We start from the raw sequence: 19191 nt of genomic DNA, 5'->3' as shown, positions 1-19191 counted from the left end.
AACGGAAACAATAGCTTGTATTTAACCGGACGAATAAAAACCGTTTCCAGTGGAAATAAATACATGGCGCCAACTGGAGCCCCTCACGGGCTGCTGTCTTTTTTTTTTCCGAAAGGATTTTGATCCCTTTTTAATATTTTTCAGACTCATGGACTTGTTTTCCTTCTCTGGCTACGTCTTGGGTGTTTACTATTCATTAAATGTGAAAATGGTTTCCAAGCCATTGTTGAAACTGTATATTAAGTCAACAGGAGGGAAATCGCATACAGATTTTTAGCGTATATCTAGGCAGAAGAAAGGATTATCAGTATATTTAGATACGTAAATAAAAATAGGCACCTACCCTACATAATCTTAGGCTTTTCATACATGCTTATGGGTCACTTATGGTCACGGTGCCAGGGAGACCAGGAAACGGGCTTCCTATCCTTTAATATGGTTCTGATGTGGATGGGAAACTTCTGAGCCCTATCTCTTGCAAAGCTGTTCTCTAACAATGGCAAGCCACAAGGCTAAGCTTGACTGGCATATTCTGCTACAATATACATCCCCAATAATGGGGGGGGGAACATAGAGATCACATTGGGGAAATGGGGACTGAGCTTTCAGAAATAGTCTGAATAGGAAGACAGATTGAATATATAGGTCCTGACGGAGATTAACGTACTTACTAATCACACCCAAATTCTATGTTACTTAGTGCTGGAGTTCAGGGAGAACATTGAAATGATATATTAACAAGTGAATGAATTAGCAAAATCAAGAGTTCCTGATATGGAAGGCATAAATTGCAGACTCCCACTCCGACTCCCTTCTTAAAGCCCATTTGATATATTTTAAAACTGTTTTCTTTTCTGCATGCATAATGTCGAAGAAAGAATGTTGAGGCAAACCCGGTTTAGGAATATTTTCATAGAGCAAAAATAAAGGACAAGCGACAGCGTCCAAGAAGGGGCAGTCGTCCAACTGCCCCTTGTCCGTATTATTTGGTTTCCAGCAAGGAGACCAAATGAACAAAGACAGAGGCAGACAATAATGCACTGCACTTGGTTTATATAGAGAGCACTTGTGAAAAGACATGGAAACATGGATTTATTCTAATCCCAGTCCCAGAGCTAGCAAGGAGCTCTTCTTGAGGGAAAAAAAAAGTTTCCAAAATTCAGCAAACAGCTTCCTTTCAGATTCTTGTGGGGTTGAGAGAACACTGAAAAATGCACATCTTAAGGAATTCCACAAGTCCCGGACCCCACCCCAAACAATGCCAGAAACAATTCTAACTGCAAAGCCCTGCTTTTGTCTGGTTTGGGTTTCTTTCTTTGTGTGTGTGTGTGTGTGGGTGTGGGTGTATGTTTTCAAATCTCTCTTTCTCCAGAGTCCACAAAGACTTTGTCCTCTCTTTAATCTTGGGTACACGCTCCGTAAGCCTGGAAGAAATTTCAAATAAAAAAAAAGTAATAATAAACAAAAGATTACCAAATGAAATTTGAAAAATGAGACCAATCTGGCCTCTAATCGCTTCCCATACATAGTGGAAAAACTCTCTCCTCAGAAATCTTGAGGTCTTTTGTTTGTTTGTTTTTAAGGTAGATTTTTCTCCTTATTAAGTATGATCCCAAAAACCCATCGAGGGGCTTCTGGACTCGGATAACGGACTTGGTATCTCTAAATAGATTGAGAACAACTCAGGAAACAAACAAACTGGGGCTCTTCAGTGCCTCCAACTCGAAACTATGGCTGCTTGGCATAAATAGACACAGGGTTCTACACTGTGTACAAATTAGTGGATCCCTAATGCCGAAACCAAGTAAATATTAACATCCGCAGGTCTTTCTCGGACTCTGAAGATGTAATAGATGAGCACCCTGTCACAAATCCTCACCCAGGACTCCCCAAAGCTTATCTAAAATTCTTGATGGGGGAGAAAAGGGAGGAGGAAGCGTATAAAACATATTTACATTCGGATAGAAAAACCAGTTGACATAAAGATTATCTTTGCACCAGATATTTCCTCTTCCTCTCCGTTTAACTCAAGAAGCAATTCAGAAGCACAGAAATGGGTTTAAATGGCTCTGGGTGCTTTTCTTTCTTCTTCTTTTTTCGTTTCCTAAAAGAGCATAAATAATTAAAGTTTGGCAGCGAGGAAAAGCTTTCTTGCAGAACTGTAGTGGCAATAAATGAAATGACTCAGAATCTCTTCCCCAGTCAGTTTTTACGAGAGCTGCCAGACAGTGTCTGTTCACGTTCTCCAGATACTAGGGGCGCCATAACAAAGTTAAGGTCAAGTTAGTGTCTTATCTTGGGTGGCACAAAAATACCGCATCTTGTCCAGGCGTAAAAGAGAGAACGTCCCCTCTGCGAGAACTGCGGGAAGCCGTAATTCGCCCCCGAGGGCTAGCGGACATGCCAGTTGGATTAGGATGCAATCGATTCCCGCGGATCTGGAGCCAAGGGAGCCAGGATCCTCATGGTAAGGTCCGCGGTTCGCGTCTGTTAGAAGGCTGTGGATTTTTCAGGGGGATTGCTGTGAGGACCTGAGGCAGAGAGAGAGACTGCGGCAGCTGCAGTGGTCTCAAAGCTGAGAGATGGGCGGGGGGCGGGGTAGACTCTGAGGGAGGAAACCAGCGAAATAATGTTGTGGAGGGTGAAGTTCGAGACGGATTGCATCTCTCTAACGGATGCCAGGGGTGATCTACCTTAGGGAGAACGACTGTGACCCAGCCACCTCGCCCTTCCCTTCTGCCAGCCTTTGCAGATGGCGCACGGTCCCCGCCTAAAAAACGGGTTTCCACTAACCCCAGAGTCGCCATGTCGTTGAACTTGAGTTGCTTGCTCTGGTCGAATTTCTTCCGCGATGGTCAGCGACCTCTGTATTTTTGAGGGGAGGGAGGAGGGGTAGTAGTGGAGAGGGGCATCTAGGGTCTCTAGTGAGAGCTTGGGATCCCTATGCCCCACCCAGAGGAATCTTAGAGAGAAGCTGGGGGGCCCGAAGTTAGATTTCCCACAGTCAGAGAAAGGAACCTCCTAGAGTCCCCGGAGAAATAGCCCTGGACGCAGAGCTCGCTGTTATTCCGCTACTGAGTATCTGGGGAGCCATTTTAGGAACGAGGTCGGGGGCACAGCAGAAGAGTCCAAAGAAGGGAAGGTTTGGGATGAGGCTAGCAAACCGGGGAGAGTACCGCCTTCCTGGGGGGTCTGAGCTTCAGAAGATAGGGGAAAGAGGAATTATAAAGAGAGAAGAGGGGGCGGGCAGGAGACCTGGATAGAAGCTGTCGGGGAGGGGAGGGGGATACCGCAGAGACACCCCCAGGGGGCGGCTCTGTCTCGAGGGAGGACACTATGCCCTCCAGGCTTACTCTCCACAGACCTGTTTGCGCAGTGCGTGGGAAGGAGGGGACAGGGGGCGGGGAGGGGGGGGAATATGGAGGAAGGGAAAAGAGGGGTGGGGAGGAGAGAGATATCGGCCAGAAATTAGATATGAGCTTCGACTACCTCTTTCCTCCCTGGCTGTCGGCACAGTGGGCAGAAGAGGTGATGGGCATTGAGGCCAGCCCCGTGAGTTCCCAGGAGCTGCTGCCCACGCCCCGCCGAATTTGCCGAAGCTTTAAGGCCTCAGCGTTTCGGGGTGAGATCGGATGGGGGGAGGGGATCCGCTATCAGAAGTTTCCCTCCTGCCGCCCAGTTCCTCTTTGATTTAAAAATCAAGATTTTTTTTGAGGGGGAGATTGGTCTCTCTCTCTCTCTCTCTCTCTCTCTCTCTCTCTCTCTCTCTCTCTCTCTCTCTCTCTCTCTCTCTCTCTCTCTCTCTCTCTGTCTCCTTTCACTTTGGAAAGCACCCTACCCTCTGGGAGGTGAAACTCAGGTAGGAAGTCTTGTTAGTGGCCTCTGGAGCGGGCAGATCCAGTTCTAGGTTTCTGAAAAAGAAACCGAGGGGGATTAGAGACGCTGCGGTGGCAATCAGAAAGCGCTTGTGTCTTTGCGGCAGGAGCGTAGGGGCTACAGTTCTCTGATCGACCCTCCACCAAGAGCTTTCGGGCCCAGGCTGCCAGAATAAATAATAGTTTCCAAGGCTGGGTGACGAGGCACGGGGGGGTGGAAGAGGGGGAGATTTTGATGATAGAGTGTGTGGATTGGCTTCCAAAAAGCCTCCCACTCCACGACATATTCGGGTTGGCAAGTCTGAGTGAATGCATTCAAGTCCCTGGATATGCCCCCGAGAGGGAGCGGGGGAATTGGGTAAAGATGAGTGAGGATTTACCTGGGGAGCTTGAATAATCAGGGGTGAAAACGTGTGTCTTCACCTTGTAAATTGAACTCCTCATCCCTTTGTTCCTCCAGAGCCCTAGAACATCCAGGTTCCAGAAACGTCAGAGCCAGAGAAGCACTTTTGGTGGATCTGTTTGAGCAACCACCTCTTGCTTTTAGCACGCTGGAGTATAGGGTAGTGGTGGTGGTGGTGGCGGTGGTGTGTGTGTGTGTGCGTGCTCACGCGCTCGTGTGTGAGAGACAGATACAGAGACAGAGAGATAGAGACAGATGGAAAGATACAGAGAAAGGCAGAGACAGAGAGACAGAGAATCAGAGAGACAGACAGAGTGAAGGTGTGTGGGTGCATATGGGTAGATACTTGTCTGAGTTCCATGGTGAGATATACCGAAAGGGCAGGCTGGCCCTTACTTTATTTCGAACCTTTGTGCTGTGGCTAGCAGAGGACTGGGTGACTGAAGCGAATTCGCCGAGCAGACTTAACATGTAAATCAGGGCTTTCCTAGCCTCAGTGAGTTGCTCCTCAGTTACGCCCACTGAACAAGAAGCAACAAGCTTTGAGTGAGACTGTGAAAGAAGTGGTGGTCATTGGGGGTGAGGGACGCTGGGCGAGGAGGGGGCGTTGTTTGGGTTTTGTTTTTTTTTTTAAAGAGAGATTTGAGAGTCTCACACCTTCACACCTCGTTCTTACGCTTCCTCCGGACTTTTCTCCTCCTTGTTATCTCCGTGTATTTAAAGCAGAGCGGGGAAGGAGGGCGCCCGGGAGGCTGAGGCTGAGGGGGGCTGGAGGCTGACTGCAGACGCACCCAGCTGTCTCTCTAGCAATGTGGAAGCCAGAGCCCTGAACAGGCGCCGGCGCTCAGGTGATTCGCCTCCAGATCTACCTATGCCTCCTCGCCTCCCAGGGCTGGGCGGAGAAAACCGTCCCCTCCCCCTCCTTTGGGCTCCCCCCAAGTGTGTGCCTGCCTCGGCGCCAGGAGAGATCCCGGGAAGTCTTGGTGAAAGACTGATATAGATATAAGGACATTTCTCCATGGAGTCACGTGACATAATTACCACCAGAATCAATCAAGATGAATTGCACGTCAGCACACGGTGGGGATTTTTTCTTAGTTGATCCTGTCCAAAGCCTCTTGTGCAATAGATGGATCTTGTTCAAGGCACGGAAATCTCCCGGTCGCTCACCATCGCCCAGAGGAAGACATGACTGAGTTTGACGACTGCGGCCCCAGCGCAGCCAATATGTATCTGCCGGGCTGCGCTTATTACGTGGCCCCCTCGGATTTCTCCAGCAAGCCTTCGTTCCTGTCGCAGACGTCGTCTTGTCAAATGACTTTCCCCTACTCCTCCAATCTGCCTCACGTCCAACCGGTGCGCGAAGTGGCGTTCCGCGACTACGGCTTGGAGCGCGGTAAATGGCAATACCGGGGCAGTTACGCTCCCTATTACTCGGCGGAGGAGGTGATGCACAGGGACTTGCTGCCGCCCGGGAGCCGGAGGCCGGATATGCTATTCAAGGCTGCCGAACCCGTTTGCGGTCCCCACGGCCCCTCGGGCGCCGCCTCCAACTTCTACAGCACCGTGGGGCGCAATGGGATCCTGCCCCAGGGCTTCGACCAGTTTTACGAGGCAGCGCCTGGACCCGCGTACCAGCAACAGCAGCAGCAGCAGCAGCAGCAGCCTCAGCAGCAACAGCAACAGCAGCCGCCTCAGCCCAGCGGCGAGCCCGAGGGGGACGCTGAGAAGAGCGGCTTGAAGTCTCCGGCCAGCGCGAGTCCCTGTGGCAAAGCCCCCTCGGGGCCGGAGCCCAAGGGGGCAGCGGAGAGCGGCTCCAGCGGCGAGGCCCCCCCCAGGGGAGGCGGGGGCGGAGAAGAGCGGAGGCGCAGGTAGGGACCTATATTGGGGGGGAAGGAGGAGGTAGGGAAGGAGGTGGGGGTGGGGGTGGGGGTGGGGGTGCAGCCGAGCCCGGGCCCACCCTTTAGCAGCCGGGGTTTTATGTGCCATTTTATAAGCATTCGAAGGAGTTTATATATCCTATAAGATTTCTCTACCCGTTGTAAAGCGTGTTTACGATAGGAAACCAATTTAGGTGGGCTTAAGGTATTCTTCGAGGGAGATATTAATTGTTGCAAAGAAGATTTTGTTGGGGGGGACGGGGGACGACGAAGAGAGAAAGAAAAGATTTCTTGCAACAGTTGCTAGCAGAGCCACTAATGGCATCTTCGCTCCGTCTTGGTTTCTTTTAAGTGGGGGAGGGATGGGGGAGGTTGGTCATTAAACTGGACCTTATCCAAGTAACTGGAGGAAAGGCACAGAGAGATCTAAACAGCTCTTTCTGCACATGCACATATGTGTACACATATACATATGTAAATATATGTCCCTCCATATGCATGTGTGTCTATATCCACGCACACACCTATTAGATCTATACAAGCCTGCACTCTAATTTCTCCTGGCCCAATATATCATTTCTATAGAGACACAGGGTCTTTTCAGAAGAATGAGGGGATGTCACTAGCTATAGAAGGGGAGTCCGGTGTCCTGCCCTGGTCCCTTTTCCCTAGTAGAGGAACTGACCAGAGGCCAGTACACAGTTGGCCAAGTACAAGAGAGCTCGAAGTTGTGGTCTGGGTCTGGGTAGCGAAAGAGAGCGCTGGGTGGTCTCAATCTAGTCCTCTAGTTTTTTTCCCCCCTTCCTTTCAGTGGTCCCACAGCGATCGAGGAAAAAGAGGTGTCCCTACACCAAATACCAGATCCGAGAACTGGAACGGGAATTTTTCTTCAACGTGTATATAAACAAAGAGAAAAGACTCCAACTGTCTCGAATGCTCAATCTCACTGACCGACAAGTCAAAATCTGGTTCCAGAATCGCAGGATGAAAGAAAAGAAACTGAACAGAGATCGACTCCAATATTTCACTGGGAACCCCTTATTCTGAAAGATCAAGAAATCTCTCCCCCTCCCCCTCCCGCAACTCTCACTCACACTCACACTCCTCCCCTCACTCTGCCTGCCCGCCGGAGGCAAAAAGTCATTGGGTTTACATGAGTCATCTTCCCTTCGGAACTCCAAGCTTCATTTTCACATTCAACTCGGTCAACTCGGTTACTTCCCAGAGATCAATGCCTGCAGAAGATGCCGGTGTCTTGGCGGATCGGATGCCTAATGAGGGGAAAATGGTAAATCCAAACATCCGTTTACAATTTTACCACCAAAGTGTTTTTTTTTTGTCTCCCCTCTCCTCCCCCCCACCCTAAGTCTTCGTGGTGATGCAGATGGACCTGTAGTGCGTTTGGCCCTGTTGCTTAAGGTGTTTTGTTCTGAGCTTAGAGTCAACTGTTTCCTTTCACTAAAAAGAATGGCGATTATTTAAACTCTGGGAAATGTTCGGTCTCTAAGTTTCCACTGTCATATAAACGCATGGGCCACTGTCTTTTTCATGTGAATAAATGGTTTCTAGTAAAACGAAGGTTCCATCCTCAATGCACTGTATGGATTTTCCTCTTTGAAGAACTTTAGCGTCTGAACAGGACATTTGAGGGAGCAAAGAGAACTGGCAGGAACCCCTTACCCCCATCCCCCAGCCAAAATGGAAGAACATTTGCAGCAGAGTTAAAATCAGGGTTGATTTCTATCCCCAGATGGCTCCTTTTCAATGTAACTTTCAGTTAATCCCTTCAGTGTGAGACACCAAAAAATGGCTCTCCTGCCTTCTATCAGAGCTGATGGGACAGAGGCGGCAGGGATTTCTAAAGGACTAATAATTCGTTCCTCCAGCTTGAAAATTTGGAATTTCTGAAAACAGGAACTCCCCCTCACCACCATTTTTAGTAGATATAAGGAAAATGCAAATTCACTCTTGATCCTTTGTACAATGAAAGAGAGAGACAGAATCCCTTAAAAAATTAAGATCACCACCCTAAAAAGTTCAAGAGATACCAGTGTCCCCTGTTTGTAGAGTAGTGTTGCTTATTTCCCAGTCAGGATAAAGTAAGTAGACAAAGGTAATCCCCTGCTCAGAACCCAGTGCTAAAGATCTCCTTGCCTTTATTTCGTAAAGTGAAAGAATGTAACTGAGGTCTTCTCTGCACTTTATGTTGCATGACCTGGCTAAGCTGTTTACAAAACCTTGAACTGTCTAGACAACACCATAAAAACCAAAGTTCTAAACAGCTTAATTGGGTTATATTATACACCTTCTGGTGGGCGAAAAAAAAGATTTCCGCAATGTGCAATAAAGTGGAGTGAGAAAGGGTTGTTTTTTTAAGACAAAGTAGATCTTATGACTCTGGCTTCTTATAAGCCCAAAGTCGAAAAATGAATCCACAACAGCAGTAAAACCTACTAAAAGATAGCCGAGAATGCTATCTCTAAAGGAAAAATAAAATTAAAATGGCGAAGTCTTTTTCGAGAAGCAAAAACATAAGTGTATGCCTTTGAACTTCCAAAATGTCAAGGTCATCACCTTTAACCTTTCTGAATAATTAGGCGCCCTAAGGTTCTTCTGTTTTTTTCAACCACCACCCACTATCACACACATACACCCACACACGCGCATTTATGACTTTGCAGAGAATCATATCAGGGGAATTGCCATAAATCTCTGAGCAAATTCCTAATTTCAGGATCAATACTCTTAATTTCCTTCCAAATATTTCTGTAAGCTTAATGGCAACAGAGTTCTTTGCAAAGCTCTATTCGATCACAATGTCTCAGAACAATGTCTCCAGAACAGTTATGAAACACCATTTTGGGGGGCTTAGATTGCTATCACCTTTCCTCCAATGATAGACTGTACTTGGGGGAAAAAAAGGGAGCCATTTGAAAGGGGAAAGTTATTTCCAGACAGTTAGTCTTTCATTATATTTTAAACCAATTTGTCGCCCTGTCAAATAAATTATTGCACCTTCAATAATATTAAACCGCAGGATTTAATAGAATTTCTATATGCATTTTTGAAAACCTCTCAGCCCTGGTTGGGGCGGGGGGGGGTGGGGAGAGAAGAGTCAATTAGAGGGGAAAGCACACGATCGAATTATTAGCTTTTTGAAGGTTTGGCTTTGTTCCTGACATTGGAAGGCCACTAAAATCCCAGTGCCCTCATACAATCACTCCAAAATATCAAACCAGTCAATGGCTTATTTCTGAGTTTTTTTTCCCCCACCCCAGGGTTTAAATGTAGCAAGTTTGCCCCTAGAAAGAAAAATCTTGAGGGAAACCAATTCCAGGTTGCATTGTGAGAGAGAGCCACGCGAGGGCGCGCTCATGTTCTACAAACCTCACTTTGGTTCGATTGGTGCAGTACGTTTTCTTCCAAATACTGTAATATGAATTTCATTGATAGAGGCGCCACAATAGGAGTATTCTTCTAAAAATCGGCTTTATCTGTAGTAAGGAGGTGCAGGGATTTTTATTAAGGGAGTGAAGAGAAAGAGAGTAAGAGGAGAGACAAGGTTTTTGAAACAAATGTCTAACGGTTTCAGAGAAATGAGGCGTTTAAAAGGAATTATTTTTCTTATAACCCGGCGGATCACAGGAGAGATCTTAAAGGCCAATAGGTGCACATTTTAAAAGGGAGATGCCGTATTTAAAATTCCTTAAGTAGATGGAAATATTGTTTTAATATTTCGAGGAAAATGGAGATGAAAATAAAAGCCCACCATCTTTTATTTTCTTCAAGCTTCTAGAGATTATCGAGCTTTTGTTCTGAATTGACATGATGCCATCAAATGGGATAAGATTCAATTTTATTAAAAATATAGGAAACCTTAGATTTGGGAAATTTATTTGTGGTGTGAGAGTAAAAAACAAAAACAACTTGAAACCTTGTAATGATAGTAAGCTGGTAGGTTGGCTATTTGAAATGAATAAAACTGAAAAGGAGGAACAAAACGTGTAGAAGCTGGTTAAGAAAACGTGTATTCTATATAATTCTAGGGAGAGTTTTGGAAACAAAAATATCTCATATTTGCCAAAAGATTTCCGTGAAATTTCCGAGTCCTCTGGGCGGCCTTGGGGAAAGTCAATCGGTTTCCCAAGCGCTTTTTCCTCTTCCCCTCCCTTCCATAGAACCCGGCCTCACTCCTTGCCCTTTGGGGATAGGGGAGAAAATTATCTTAGTGTTAGGGGAGGTGTTGGTCTCCTGGGCTCCCATCTACCGGGAGCTAATCCAGGCAAAGTGTCTAAAGGACCACTGGGATTTTATCAGTTTAACTGAATTGACTGGAGAGTTTTCTCCCCTCCTCGAAGTTCATTGTTAACGCAGAGAGTATCTCCCGTAATAAATACCATTCCGCCGTCCCTGTTCATTAGGGTGATTCCCCCTATTGCCAGTCCCTCCTCCATCCATATCCTTCCTGGCCCTTGGTCAAAGGCGCGAGGAATGGGGACGCCCTTTCTCTAACCCTGGCTTAAGGAAGTAGACAGCTTGGTTGGGAGGGGGAGCGGCGTGGAGGTGACCCAAGCTACTCCATTGGGGTTCTGTGGGTCTCTTCTTAAAATATCTTTCGTCTCTCGCCACTGGCAACTTGTCCCTCAGAACTCTCGTTGCCGGTCAGGGCTGCCCCACTTGAGAGCAGAGGGAGAGAGGGTGGCGGAAACTGAAGCTTTCGAATTTGATACAGGAGGGCAAATACGAGACGTTGGCTTGTTGCTCGAGAAACCTCGGGGTTCTGTCTGTCTGGCTGACCGGCCCTGGATTTGTTGAGAGAACTGCCCGAGAGGTGACTGGAAAACCTCATTCGTGGGGATCCTTTCTGTCTTTCTTGACCACAGGTCTCCAATTGCACAACCCCACCCCCCCCTAGTTTCCAATGGACTGGAGCTTGACTCCCAGTGTCCCAGGGCTCGCTCTCTGACCCCTGGATGGTTCTAGGGTACTCGAGAAGTGTACTGAGAGTAGGGCATCGGCGTCCAAGTCAGGTAGTTGAATTAAGTTAGAGACACCGGAGGCTCCGCCAACCCATCTGGATGGCCAGCAGCCCCTTGGCCTTGGGCTGGGTGACGGAGGCCAGAGAGGCAGCTACTGTTCAGGGCAGTCTGTCCCAATTTCCATTCCAGAAGAGCTTAGTTGCGTTGGCTTGACGCCTGGGAGAAAGAAAGGGTCTGGATTTCTAAATCCTACAGCCTAGTTAGTTAACGAATTATTGCTTCTTTCGAAGTCAAGCACTAGGTGTAGAAATTCGAGTGACCTACAGGATCAGGGAAGCGAGGTCGAGGGGCGGGAGAAGAGGATAAAAAGCAAGATCTCCTTTAATCTAAAGAAAAGCGTTTCCTATTTTCACGGATATTGGATGTTTGACATTGGCAGAAGGCAATACCTGGTCTTAGACTTCTATTTGGAGGGAAAATGAACCAACTTGCTTCATTTTTTTGTGTCTGGAAAAGAAGGAGACACTCCTTGGTCTCTCTGGATATTTGAAAACCGCTAATTTTCTCCTACCCCTGTGCTTGGTGGTTGTGTCTCTGAAGAGCTCCCTGAATTCCCCTTTAACCCCCTTCTCCCTTGGCCATGAGCTTTCACCCCGAAGAACAGAGAATTGGGAAGGGAGGTGGGGAGGGAGGATGGCCAGAAGACTAGAGTCTCGACCTTGGTGCAGCCCCGAAACTTTCCCGAAGGCTAGAGACGGTTTAGGGCTTAGAATCCAGGGCAATCCCGGTCGCAAAAAGGTCTCCTCTCAGCACGGGGTTCCTTCCTCATTTTCCTTGAAACAGGAAATCGAGGAGACAACCTACCCCCTTGATTACAAATGCTAATTTAACTGTAAAGCTACTCCTTTATTTTTCCCTGGGAAAGTAGTATGGCTTTGGGGAGCGAGCCTTGCGTATGAATGTAGGGTGCGTATCTAGTTTATAGCTCAATATTGATTTATTATTAATGTTAATGACTTTGCCCTATCTAAATATGATCTAAAACTATACTTACATTAAATACTCATAAGCGAAATAACTGCTTGCTCCCCAATACGGCCACATTTTCATTCTTCTCCTTGTGCAGATCAGCCTCCGATTCCTAATGATTGTCTCATCCTTTCCTTCTTCCAGTTCATTTGTTCTTACTATTTCTAGTTTGCTTAATTTTTTATTTTAAAATCGAGAAAGCCAAAAATCCCCATCTGCTCTTAGAGCATGCAGACTATTTCAAGTTAGAATTTGGAGGAGAGGGGGAAGGAGAAATAATTGGATCTAGGCGAGAAAATGTCAGATATTCATTTTGAGGAGAGTGAGGAGAAATTGAAAATGAAAGCTGACTCCGAGGTAACTGGGTCTTTCACAGCCACCTGAGTAAATATCCGATACACCCCAAATGCAAGAATAAGACCTCAAGTTCTTCTTTTAGGAGAACTCTTACGAAACCCGTAGGCAGACCTGTAAGCTAAAAACTTGCATCGGATATTTCTGACTGCCCTATTTTCTTCAAGTGTAAATAAAGATTATGAAAGACCATCTGATGGGCATAAAATTCCTGATTAGATTTAGCAGTCGGAGTTTAGCCGAAGCCCAGGAAAATAGTATTTGACTTCTTTGCACTCTGTGGGTTGCCCGGCATTAGTGTAAAATAAAGGGGGGGGGTAGTGATGGAGGGATTTCTAGAAAGCAAAATAACAGCTCTCAGTGATCAGCACCGTGAAGTCCACGGCACTTTGTTTGTGACTTGGGCAAAGCCTAGCATTGGCTCTGATAATGATTTCAACTGGGAGAAAATGCCCTTTGAGAGCCTACTACCCAATTGCCCCTAAAATAGTAACGGAAAAGACTGTTTCAGGCAGCGTTGGAGGAGAGAATGTTAAAAAAAATTATCAAAATAAAAACGTTCTTATTTATTTGTTCATAGCTTAAAACAGCTACTCCTCCATAAAGGTAATGTTTAAGCTCTCTGGCCAACACAGAGCTTTAGACTGTAGCTGTTAAAGGCGTCGGGGCTTTTAACCTGACAATGATGTTGTATTTGAACAGCTGCGATAAGGTTTTAAAAGGTCTGTCTCATGGCCACAGCGGAGATTTTAAATGGGGTTATTGTTTCTGACAATGCCAGGCTATGGGGGAAAGGAAAACAAACTCATCCCAGAAAATAATGTAAAATTCTAACTTCCACTAGGGACAGAGGAGATTTATTTGGGGGGGGGCGAGGTGGTTTGTTGGGAAAGAAAGATTTGAATCGCCTTTTCACGTGGAGGTCTGCGAGGCACAATCTAGCTTGCATCCCCCAATAATACAGAAACATTGAATGCGCTTTGAAGCTGTTCAGGCCCCAAAGACATGTTCAGCTGAACCGGAAACAAGATTTATCCACAAGTTCAGTGTATTCTCCTGAAATCCAAGTCCAGGGAACCTCCTCAGAAGAGGTTGAGGTTTAGAAAAAGAAAACCCCTTCGAAAGAAGGAACTGGTTCACGGTCAGTGTTTCTTTCCGTGCTTTATCCCCCACCCTCTTAAGAGTGGGAGAGGGAACTGTAGCTTCGGAGGGAGAGGACAAGTTAATGCCTTCTAAGACAAGTCTTTAGAAATCCAAGTTTAAAGCTCCCTACTGCTGCCTTCCTGTAGCTGGAAAGAGTGGCGGGGATCAGGGCTGCCTGCTCCCAAAGCCAGAGAAGGAAGTTGCCAGAACAGTTTTCTCATAAAACTCCGAGTTTCTGCAGTGTTGTCGTTGTCTTTTTGTCTTGTTTTTTAATGTGCACGACCACAGCTCAAGACCAAGTCCTCTTTGTGGGACCTCGCTTACCAGAGGAAAACAGAGGATTGAGATTTTCCTTTCCTCTCCTCTCCTCTCCCCTCCTCTCCTCTTCTTTCCTTTCCTTTCCTTTCTTTTTACTTCCTTTCCTTTCCTTTCTTTTTTCTTTCTTTCCTTTCCTTTCCTTTCCTTTCCTTTCCTTTCCTTTCCTTTCCTTTCCTTTCCTTTCCTTTCCTTTCCTTTCCTTTCCTTTCCTTTCCTTTCCTTTCCTTTCCTTTCCTTTCCTTTCCTTTCCTTTCCTTTTTTTTCCTCACAAAGCAAAAGCTCTTATCAAATAATTTTAGGAATCTTAGAGAACTATAAAATTCAACTTCTGACAAAAGTATAGCTTTTAATACTTGACGATTTGTGTTAAAACAAAAATTGACCTCCTTGGTTAGTAGCGAGGGGAAAAATCAATAGTATAATTTTCAATAATTCATAACGCGAACGCCATTATGCTAAATCTTAACTATTAATCTTATCCTTTACAAAGTCTCGATTGATTTGTTAATAAAATATCTTCCCGTGTGTGGCAACAGAGGGTATAACTCTTTAAAAACCTTCAGAAGCAAGAAAATTACCAAGTAGCCCAAGAATGTAGATGAGAATTTTATTGATCGCCCTGATTCTTCTTAATATGTATTAATAAATTCCACAACCTTTTGTACCTTGCACTTGTCAGAAACCAATGCTTTTACAAAATCCATAAAAGGAAAACATATTTTTCTTTGCATAATAACTGAATGACACCTTAGCATTTCCCTCCCCCTCCCCCAGCCCAGCCAGTTACTGAAAACTTTCAAAGTCTGGATTGTCAGGGTTTTTTGTTGTCCCCCCATTTCCTTTTTTTTTTCATTTTCTTCTTCATCACCCTCCCCCCTTTTAAAAGTGTGTGGGGATGAAGATCCCAGCTTCATTCTCCTGTAGGAAGCCGGAGGGGTGGTTTCTCTGACAGCACATTGCTGGCAAATAATTGTCTCCTGTATGAAACCACACAGGGTCCCAGAGTGCATGCGGTCAGGAGAAATCCCCTATTTCCGCTGGGGAGAAATGCTTATGCTGAGTCCCACAGCGAGCAGAGTCCTGAGCCTAGGATGGAGAGGACTTGGAGAATGGGGCATTACTTCTGCACCACTTTCCCCTAGACTTCATGTCGAACGGATCCTTGGCCTGTTTGCCCTTTTCTTCCCCCTTCTGTTTTCCCTTCCCACGTTTACTAACTAGGATTATCATCACCACCATCATCATTATCATCATCACATCATTCTAAAGCCTAGAGACAGGAACTCAGGATCCCAGAGAATTTTGACTCACCTCTCCGAGAATACCAGTCCTAAATAAATCAATAACTGGCCCCCATTCTGTCTGTCTTGTCACATGTCTGTCTTCCTCTCTCTCTGTAAGTATGTATACATGCATAAGTACATACGCATATATGTATAATACATAATCTCCCTCCACTTCTCCTCTCCTTTCCTTTCCTTTCCTTTCCTTTCCTTTCTTTCCTTCCTTTCCTTTCCTTTCCTTTCCTTTCCTTTCCTTTCCTTTCCTTTCCTTTCTTTCCTTTCCTTTCCTTTCTTTTCCTTTCTTTTTTCCTTCCTTCTTTCTTCCTTCCTTCCTTCCTTCCTTCCTTCCTTCCTTTTCCTTCCTTCCTTCCTTCCTTCCTTCCTTCCCTTCTTCCCTTTTTTCCTCTTCCCCTCCTGTCCTCTTTCCCTCCGGCTCGGCCACCGGACTGCCCGGTCGCCGAGAGCTCCGTGTTTGCCGTGGGCGTAGTGCACCAGGGCTGCCTGACCGAGACCAGCTCCAGAGGAGCGCCCTGCTCTCCTCGCACTATCCCTTGCGCGTTGTAGATGTCGCTGTTGTCCGTAGTTGCTCCGCGGACCGGCCGGGCCCGGGGAGCACGTGACCCGCGAGGAGGCAGCGGCTCAAGGCCATTTTCAAATCTCATTGGCTTGGTTGTCATGTGGTCGGGCAGAGGCATCCACAATTACACAGGGAATGTTTTCCTAGAGATGTCAGCCTACAAAGGACACAATCTCTCTTCTTCAAATTCCTCCCCAAAATGTCCTTTCCCAACAGCTCTCCTGCTGCTAATACTTTTTTAGTAGATTCCTTGATCAGTGCCTGCAGGAGTGACAGTTTTTATTCTAGCAGCGCCAGCATGTACATGCCACCACCCAGCACAGACATGGGGACTTATGGAATGCAAACCTGTGGACTGCTCCCGTCTCTGGCTAAAAGAGAAGTTAATCACCAAAATATGGGTATGAATGTGCATCCTTATATACCTCAAGTAGAGAGTTGGACAGATCCGAGCAGATCTTGTCGAATAGAGCAACCTGTTACACAGCAAGTCCCTGCTTGCTCCTTCACTACCAATATTAAGGAGGAAACCAATTGCTGCATGTATTCCGATAAGCGAACCAAACTCATTTCTTCCGACGTCCCTTCTTACCAGAGGTTGGTCTCTGAATCATGCCCCATTGAAAATCCCGAGGTTCCTGTCCCAGGATATTTTAGACTGAGCCAGACCTACGCCACTGGGAAAACCCAAGAGTACAATAACAGCCCCGAAACGAGTTCAACTGTAATGTTACAGTTAAACCCTCGCGGCTCTGCCAAACCGCAGCTATCTTCTGCCCACCTTCAGATGGAAAAGAAAATGAGTGAAAACCCCAGCAACCAAGACTCAGCTAAAGTCCCTCAAGTGGAAAGCCCCGAGCCCAAGTCCACTTTGCCAGAGGAGAGGAGCTGCCTAGCTGAAGTGTCCGTGTCCAGCCCAGAAGTCCAAGAGAAGGAAAGTAAAGGTCGGTATGATCAAAGTTTAAACCATAGCGTGGTGTAACTTGAACACGGCAGCATCATAAAACACAGTATAAAATACTAACAAGCACCACAGCCATAACATTTAATGATAAGGAGGCATCGGGCTGCAGGTGCTGGCTCTCTGGAGCTCCTAGGAGGAGAAAGAGAGCAAAAATCAGTCCCCATAGAGTGCAGCCATCTCTTTTCCTGTTTTACCTTCTCTTATTGTGTTTACCTTCTACACAGACTGATGGGGAGACGGAGGAAGAGGTTGCTTGGATTTGTTCTTTGCTAGGCTAGTCCACGAAAAAACAACAAAAGGACTAGAAGGAGTTCTGGAGGTTGTAAACATAACCAATTACTCTCCTTTATCCTGGTAATATCTTAATTAAATATTTTAATTGCATCCAATTATGATTTTATGGCATTTAGAAGCATTGTGTTGATATTCAGATGTGTGTGAGATGTGTCCTGCGAGCTTGTTAAAGCTTTCTGAAGGCCGAAGGCTGAAGCCAGGAGACCAGGGCAGTAGCAATGCGCCTGGGTTTCCAGGGGACACGGCTGCTCTCCTGAGCTGTTTCCAATAATCTTGGATTTGTTGTTGTTGTTGTTGTTGTTGTTTTTAAGGGTATCAGGCTCTTAAACTCTCTTTTCAAGATTGAAAATATGGAGAGTTAGATGGTGGCTCCCATTAAAGAAGAGCCAGAGTTTGCCTTGGGAACAGGCAGAGGGTGAGGCGACCAAACCCCGGGAATTCACCTTGTGAAAATGGACTTTGCAACCTCTCCCTTGCCTTCTCTTCTCATACTCATGAAATATTGCAGGAGGCAGCAGTGTATACATTTACCCTGAACAAATGTCTTTATGGGGTGGTGTTGGAGGGGGGAACATTCTAAAGGAAACAATGCACAGACAAGTATGTGTGTGGGGGTGTATGTATGGGAGAGGTTTTTATTTCCAAGAGATAATTTATTAAGAATAAAATGTACTTATACACCTATAAATGTGGCTGGGGTGGGTGGGACTCCAAGTCTGAGAGATCGAGGGGAAAATGATGGAAAATAGAATGTGTGAATACTGTGGAACTGGCAGGTTTTCTTAGGAAGTCACTCAGTCCCAGGTTGTCACGAGCAACCCCGTTAAAATGTGACTGAGGAGACCCTAGCAGGTTAAATATTGTTTAAATGTTGTGTGCGAGTTGGAAACTTTAGCGAGAAATCAAAACACAGGCGCAGAAGTCGAGGGTGCCCTCACATCGTGTCGTTGGAACTATTTAGCACTAATCTGGCAACAATTAGAAATCCTTTCCAGTGTACACACCTCGTGTGAGTAATGTTTAATACCAGCATTTCACTGAGCTACCAGACATTATAGTAGAGGGGTCATGGCCAAGGGTACACTCTAACAGACTGAGAAAAAAATTTTTTTTTGATTTTTTTTCTTCTCCTTTTGATTTTGATAGAGGAAATCAAGTCCGATACTCCAACCAGCAATTGGTTAACTGCAAAGAGTGGCAGAAAGAAGAGGTGTCCTTATACTAAACATCAAACACTGGAATTAGAAAAAGAATTCTTATTCAATATGTACCTCACTCGCGAGCGCCGCCTAGAGATCAGTAAGAGCGTTAACCTCACTGACAGGCAGGTCAAGATCTGGTTTCAAAACCGCAGAATGAAGCTTAAGAAGATGAGCAGGGAGAACCGAATCCGAGAACTGACCGCTAATCTGACCTTCTCTTAGACTCTAACGCGGGGACAGAAACAGTGAGGATATTCGGCACAACATTCCCCGGGTGCAAAATGCAGGAGAGACTTGGAAAACACAAACAAAATCTTCATTTTTTTCTTTCCTTTTTTTTTTGTTTTTGTTTTATCCTGATAGAATGTGACTTTGGGGTCATTATTTTAGTGCTGCAAGTGAATCTGTATACCTATGGAGATATATATATATATATATATATATACATATATATATAAAAGAAAACTAGCACGTGTAATTTATTTTTTTTTCATCGTAATGCAGGGTAACTATTATTGAGAGTTATCATTTGGTCTTAACTTATTGGAACTGTGGAGTATCCAAACAATGTGACTTTTTCATGTTTTTACTCACAAATATGGTCTGTGCGTGTGGCTTTCACATTAGCCATGGCATTATTGAATAATCCAATAGTTTAACAATATTAAGATCACCCACAACCTTCTGGGGGGAAAAAAGCACATGACAATGTAACTATCCTCGCAAATGAACTTAGAGATTGTCTTTCGTAAAGTGGATTCTTGTCTACTTATCCATTGTAGATATGTTCTTGTGGTGTATATGTGGTATCTTAGAAGTACAAACAGCAATCTGTCCTTTCTGTGCATGTTCTGTTAGCATGTATAATGCAATAAACTCTGTAAACGATA

At 45.6% G+C, this 19191-nt stretch overlaps 2 protein-coding genes across 2 annotated transcripts; both read left to right on the top strand.

Moving 5' to 3' along the window:
- The first annotated feature begins 3516 nt into the window (after positions 1-3516).
- Positions 3517-7736, top strand: HOXD11 (homeobox D11). The gene is given in 3 exon segments (XM_020991023.2): positions 3517-6108; positions 6110-6149; positions 6970-7736. Coding segments are annotated over 3 exon segments (918 nt in total). The 5' UTR covers positions 3517-5466; the 3' UTR covers positions 7206-7736.
- An 8028-nt stretch (positions 7737-15764) lies between these two features.
- HOXD10 (homeobox D10) lies at positions 15765-19191 on the top strand. The gene is made up of 2 exons (XM_020991022.2): positions 15765-16785; positions 18246-19191. Exons 1-2 carry the CDS (start codon positions 16041-16043, stop codon positions 18521-18523), a joined length of 1023 nt encoding a protein of 340 aa, XP_020846681.1. The 5' UTR covers positions 15765-16040; the 3' UTR covers positions 18524-19191.

This window comes from Phascolarctos cinereus, unplaced genomic scaffold (genome assembly GCF_003287225.1).
Source record: "Phascolarctos cinereus isolate Bilbo 61053 unplaced genomic scaffold, phaCin_HiC Scaffold_726;HRSCAF=1367, whole genome shotgun sequence".
Taxonomy (NCBI): Eukaryota; Metazoa; Chordata; class Mammalia; order Diprotodontia; family Phascolarctidae; genus Phascolarctos; species Phascolarctos cinereus.
This window is presented reverse-complemented; position numbering and strand designations above follow the sequence as displayed.